The sequence below is a fragment of the Gossypium arboreum genome, chromosome 8 (genome assembly GCF_025698485.1).
Source record: "Gossypium arboreum isolate Shixiya-1 chromosome 8, ASM2569848v2, whole genome shotgun sequence".
NCBI classification, from domain to species: Eukaryota; Viridiplantae; Streptophyta; class Magnoliopsida; order Malvales; family Malvaceae; genus Gossypium; species Gossypium arboreum.
The window spans coordinates 101,700,684-101,706,704 of record NC_069077.1 but is presented as its reverse complement, the minus strand read 5'-3'; the positions used below and the strand labels follow the sequence as shown (position 1 = coordinate 101,706,704).

The window sequence follows — 6,021 nt, the reverse complement described above, 5'->3', positions numbered from 1 at the left end:
TCTTGATTTATCTCTTTATGATCATACTGTTTGAGAGGCCTTACGTATTTGCGAATCTTTTAATGTTGTTAGTTTTTCTTTTATCTATAGGTCAGTCAATTATGTTGCACATTGATTGGCACATTGGATGATTATGGGAATGTTGCTTTGGAGTTCAGTCTGGACAATCTGGATTTCATCCACTAGTTAATGTTGGATGGTACTCTTTAATTTTATATAGTTAGGGCTTTTTTGACCTTTTGCTTTCAAAAAAAAAATGAATGAAAACTAAAAAAGAAGGCATTATAAACACCTTAAATTGTTTTCTTCAAAGCCAGCCTCAAAGTATGCTTTATAAAATGGTTGTAGAAAATGATGGTACTATTATCACTAAAATTTTCAACTTTCTTGTCTAGCAGGAGATGGTACCCATCTTTAGAATCTGTACCATTCACAAACAACATAAGGAAGTAGTGGTTAAAGGCCCTTGTTGACTCTCCAATAATTAGGATTCAAATCATATTTGATGTAATTCCCTTCCCACTTCGCAACTTGATTTTTTACCCAAAAAAAATCTCCACCACTCAATTTGATGAATTACTTTATTGGTATAATAATAATTGCAGTCAGCACTGAGCAGGACCTTGACCCAAAAATGGTACAGTTATTTTATAATCTCTTTAGAAATGGTAAGATTATTAGTACATTAGTAGAATTTCACTTTGACCCTTCTAAACATTTATAATTTACTTTTGACCCTTTAAAATCATTTCTTACTTCGCCCTTAATAGCAATTAAGAATTATTTGGTAGTTCGTACATACAATTTTTTTACTTAATCAAATATACCTTGAATTTATTTAGAATTTCACCCTTTTGAACCCCTAAAAACCCTAAGCTAATTAAGCTCATCTTTAATTATGATTATAGTGATTAATTATTTATTAATAAAAAATAAAATACTTAAATATCCTTCACTTTACTTTGTATTATAGTGATTTTAACAGTTTTCAGTAATTTCATTAATTGAATTTATATTGAATTAATTCATTACACCAATTTAACCAATTGTTATAGGTATACTATAGCCATCCTCTCAAAGACCAAGAATATGCTTCAATGTTAGCGGGGTTGTGTCGCTATGTTTTATTCCTGCAAAAGAAGAAGATGCTCTCCAAGCTCAGTAACTTATTTTTATTTTTATTTTTTATTTTTTATTTTTTTATCCTGCAACTTTGCAAGGCCCTTTCTTCATGCATGATTTAACCAACTCCTACTAAAATCTATTTCATTAATTTGCCTGTCCATTAAAGAGGTATCAATTCATATAGTTTAAGCCTTGCAAGTATATTCACATAACACCGAGCTTGAAATTTTAAAATATTAGATTGATTGTCTAGATTCAAAAATAAGATAAATGGCATATGTGATGGTATCCACCAAGTTTATTCATGCACCTTTAGATAAATCTAGATAGCTTTAATTCTACTACTTTTCCCATTACAAAATACATAGCGATCAACGATTATATAATAATTATCCTAAAAAAATTCTCAAATATAAACCCATTTCTTATTTGATATTCTCAAGGACACATGTTCTTTATTTGCCAACTTCCTAGCTAATGTGAGAGTTGAAGATTATGCATGGTTTAGTTTAGTGAGAGAATTATGGCATAGGAAATGGTGGTCAATAGTTTGTTTAGATCCTATAGAAACCTAATATTACCGCTATACGAGGGTTTTATTAAGGATCAATCCTAGATTGAATTGGTAACATTAGGCTGCTTGAAATAGAGCCATGGTTAGCGGCCTAAGTTTGAATCATACGGTCAGTATTTAGGAGCTAAAAATGTTCCTGTTGGATTACTTTATACAAAAAGTAAGTTCTAGGTTCATTTCTCCAAAGTAGAGGGATTGGACTTCTATCGAAAAGCTTTGAACGCCCCTCTTAAATTCACATACAAGCTTCTTAATATTTGATTAATTAAATCTAATGTAAGTCAAAACCTTTGAAATCTTTCCCAAACTTGTGCTATTCAGGAGACTGTATTAGGTGAAACCAGACGATTTTGTTTGCAAGTTGGTCAGTCGAAAATTGGTTTTATCAATTGGATGTACATCTATAATTATAGATGGTTCAATTTGAAATTTTAGTGTCCAACTCTACTCAAAGTTTTTTAATTGTTTTTATAACTTTACAAAAATCTAGTTTGAGTTCAAGTAATTGATCATGAGAATATTTTAGTTCGATTTTTATCATAGTTTAAAAAATAAAATTTAATCAAGCTAAAGGTTAGCGTATCGATTACATCCACCAACTTTGAATATAATTGAAGCTTATGGAAAGAGATTGGAATGAATGTTTCCCAGTCTTGTAACATTTGCAGGTGACAATGATGATAAATTGAAGTGTACAAAGACAAGGCAGATTCTTAGACAAGAAGTTTGCTTGATACGGATATAGGTATAATAAAAGAACATGAACCAGCGGTGTAGCATTTCTAAGTAATGAAATCTGTTAAAAAGTATTGTCTGCACAAGGTAAGGTTTCCTATATACCATTAGCCCTAAATAAATCCTTTTGTAAACATTGTTCCTTTTGTTTCGATTTTTTATCACTAATTTTCTCTAAGTCAGTTTGGCTGTACTGTTGCTTCCGGAATCCCTCGAAGCAGTCCAATGACTTCAACAATGTCATCAACATAATATTTTGCCATACTTGGTTTTTGCCCAACAGTGCAAGCAAATATCTCTGCTATGGCCGGTAAGGTAGGGTTGGCAGATGAGCGAGCAATGCTCTCAAACATATCTTCATCTGAACGATCATCTCCTATGCAAAGCAGAAAATCTGGTGATTTGCCCTTACTTCTCATGCTTGATATCAGATTTTCCGCAACAATGCCTTTGCTCAGTCCCTGCACTTCCACACAAAACAAACCCTTGTACGTAATTCACTGAAGTAATACAATTTAGAATATGCTCTCTAACCACTGGTATAAGCTTCTGAAAACACTTTGTACCTGTGGCTTAACCTCAACTATGTGCTGCCCCCTTTTAACAACAACGGGCTCATTGGCTAGAACATTCTCCAAGTGATCATGAAGCTCCTTAGCTTGGAATAACCCGAAATCTGGGTCGGCATCTTGATGGTGCCAGACGACTGCACTTTCTTTGTTCTCTATGCACGACCCATCAGTTGCCTCCATGTAAAGTTGCATTATAGGTTCAACCACCTCTTTCCAACTCAAGTCCACCGAGCGGTAGGTTTCCCATGGGGAATCCCTAGTCCATCTACCCACGGAAGAAAAGATATTATCAATCAAGAAACAGATATTGCAACATATCTTGGATCATATGAACACAAATTTAAAACGTTACCTTGTAAAGTATCCATGCTCGGCTGCAATACCCAATTTCTCACATGAAGAAAACCACTTGCTCAGGGTATCCCGGTCCCTGCCGCTCACAATGAAAACAATGTTTTTGGGGTCATCGCATAAACGATTCAAAACCGAAATAACCTCATGACTAGGCCCCTTGTTCACTGAAGTTGGAGGCATCATAGTGCCATCGTAGTCCAAAAGGATCAATCGGCTACTGGTTATCTTGTAGGCAGAGTTGAGAGTATCCCCTAGGAGCTTCCTGAAGTTAGGCTCCAAAGCAACAAGCCTAAACGCTAAACCAAGTCCAACTCTCCAATACCTCTTGTGATAATGATCCCTACAAGCTCTCACGAGGTCCTGATCAAAACTCCGAGCCCAATAAGCAACATCATGAGAGCTAATATACTTGTAATGTTTCTCATGGCGCAAATGTTTCTCCGTCTCCGACAAATCAATAGCTCTATACATTGCATTAGCCATTTCATCAATATTCCATGGATTGACACGGATTGCCCCACTTAGAGAAGGTGAGCAGCCAATGAATTCAGAGACAATGATAACACTATTCTTGGGAGGCGAGTTTTCATCGACCCCAAATGCCTTATCTAAAGCAGGGCAGCCCTGTCTACAAACTGTATACTTGTATGGCACCAAATTCATCCCATCTCTTACAGGAGTCACCACACAAAACTCGGCAACTGCATAATATGCAAGCTTCTCTTGTGTAGTGACAGGTCCCTTGAGGAAAACTATTGGCTGGTATCCAGGTTCCTCATATTTGTTATTGACCTCCTTGGCAATGCTATTGGCCTCATCCAGAAGTTGTTGCACATCCCGGCCTAAACTCCTCGCCGGGTTTGTAATCTGTACTAACACCACTTTGCCCCTCAATTCCTGATTCGTTTCCAAAAGCTCCCCCATGGCTGAAAATTTCTGAGGAATTCCCTTAAACAAGTCCAAATCATCGACGCCAACCATCATAATTTTCCCCTCATACTTGTGCTTCAGCTCCTTAGCCATCCTAAGGGTGCTTTCCCCGGACATCATAGATTCAAGTTGCCCCATATGAATCCCAGCAGGCAAAATCTTAATAGTCACAGTCCTCCCATAATATTCTAATGCAATGTGACCCCTGTTGGACTCAGAATGCAAGCCCAAAATCCTTCGACAAGAAGACAAGAAATGCCTAGCGTAATCGAATGTATGGAAGCCAATCAAATCGCAATTTAGCAAAGCTCTAAGAATTTCATCTCTAACAGGTAAAGTTTTATACATATCAGATGAAGGAAATGGACTGTGCAGAAAAAAGCCAAGCTTTACCCTATTAGACCGTCTCCTCAAGAAAGTAGGTAAAGCCATAAGATGATAATCATGCACCCAAACATGATCTTCATCTTCATCATCTCTATCCGTTACTTCCAGAACTTTATCAGCAAATATTCTATTAGCGGACACGTAAGCTATCCACTGTGAACGATCGAAACGTCCCCCATCGTTCCCCGTCATGGGCATCATGTAATGAAACAAAGGCCATAGATAGTGTTTACAAAAGCCATGATAAAACTCGTTCCGCATATCCACGGGCAGAAATATGGTTTCGCAACTGAACTTGTCGTGCAGAACTTGAGCCACCTCCTCTTGATCCGCTGTGTCTACATCAGCTTTCAACGTCCCAACGTATCGCACCTCTGTATCAGGAGGGAAAGCGTCTCTCAGCAGAGCAAGGAGATCATTCTCGTCAAATTCAAAGCACCATTCATTGGAGACCGAGTCCCTCCACGCACGTAAAGGCAACTGGTTGGAAACGATAATAACCCTTTTCCGTGGCATAGCTTGCTGATCTTCTCCGAAATCAGATATGACTCCTGATACCTTCATGACTCGAGGGATCCGATTCATGACTCGAAAATCATCGGTAGACAATAAATTTAATTGGTCTAAGCAACAACTAGAAACCATGTTTCAAGCGAAGAAACCCAACTCCGTATGTGAAATTCTATACAAACATAGAAAACAGAAGAAGAAGAAGAAGAAAAGGAATCAAAGAACCAATACAGGGGTATTCAAAAAATCAATGAAGAAGGGAGTTTAATTCTTTGGTGTTGTTTTCTTTCTATACGTTCTTTGAGAAGGGGAGGATGCAGCTTTAGGGTTCTGTTAAAAGGCATTTACAGAAGAGCATTATTACAAAGAAATATGAATCTTGGCAGTGATTTAAATCAAGGATATGGATACACATTCCATAAAGGAACCCAAGAAACGGAGAAAAAAAGAGAGAGAAAGAGCTCTTAAGCAAGGAAAGAAGCAGGCTGAGGATAAGAACGAAAAGGGTGAGAGAAAGAGAGAAAATATTATATATGTGCGTGAGTACGTCAAGGCATGGTTCCAACGGTCCTGATTCAATGCGTCTACACCACTATCTTCTGAACTGGGGTACATCAGGTTCTCTTGTCACTGTAGCCGACTCTTTCTGTCCGATCCACTGTTCGCCCGCGGTTACTTTTATTTTACTACTTCATAATTTTGTTCTTGGCCTTTAAAAATTTTTAAAGTTACAAAAAATAAAAGCAATAATAAATGAGAGATTGGGGATAAGTAAGACTAAGATTTAAGTATTTTTAATGTGATTTTGGATTAGTGCTTATCGAATCACTAATG

At 37.0% G+C, this 6,021-nt stretch overlaps 1 protein-coding gene across 1 annotated transcript; it reads right to left on the bottom strand.

Moving 5' to 3' along the window:
* Positions 1–2,342: 2,342 nt before the first annotated feature.
* LOC108470068 (probable alpha,alpha-trehalose-phosphate synthase [UDP-forming] 11) lies at positions 2,343–5,768 on the bottom strand. Its single transcript, XM_017771263.2, has 3 exons — positions 3,359–5,768; positions 3,001–3,271; positions 2,343–2,895 (listed from the first exon to the last, which is right to left on the bottom strand). The coding sequence occupies exons 1-3, from the start codon at positions 5,320–5,322 to the stop codon at positions 2,614–2,616; spliced, it is 2,517 nt and encodes an 838-aa protein (XP_017626752.1). The 5' UTR covers positions 5,323–5,768; the 3' UTR covers positions 2,343–2,613.
* Positions 5,769–6,021: the final 253 nt, after the last annotated feature.

Bases quoted from the DNA above. Each gene is read 5' to 3' on its own strand.
- LOC108470068 (XM_017771263.2), bottom strand. From the start codon at position 5,322: ATGGTTTCTAGTTGTTGCTTAGACCAATTAAATTTATTGTCTACCGAT. The intron at 3,272-3,358 runs GTAACGTTTTAA...TTCCGTGGGTAG, and splicing joins GAGCATGGATACTTTACAAG to ATGGACTAGGGATTCCCCAT. The intron at 2,896-3,000 runs GTACAAAGTGTT...GTGGAAGTGCAG, and splicing joins TAGTTGAGGTTAAGCCACAG to GGACTGAGCAAAGGCATTGT.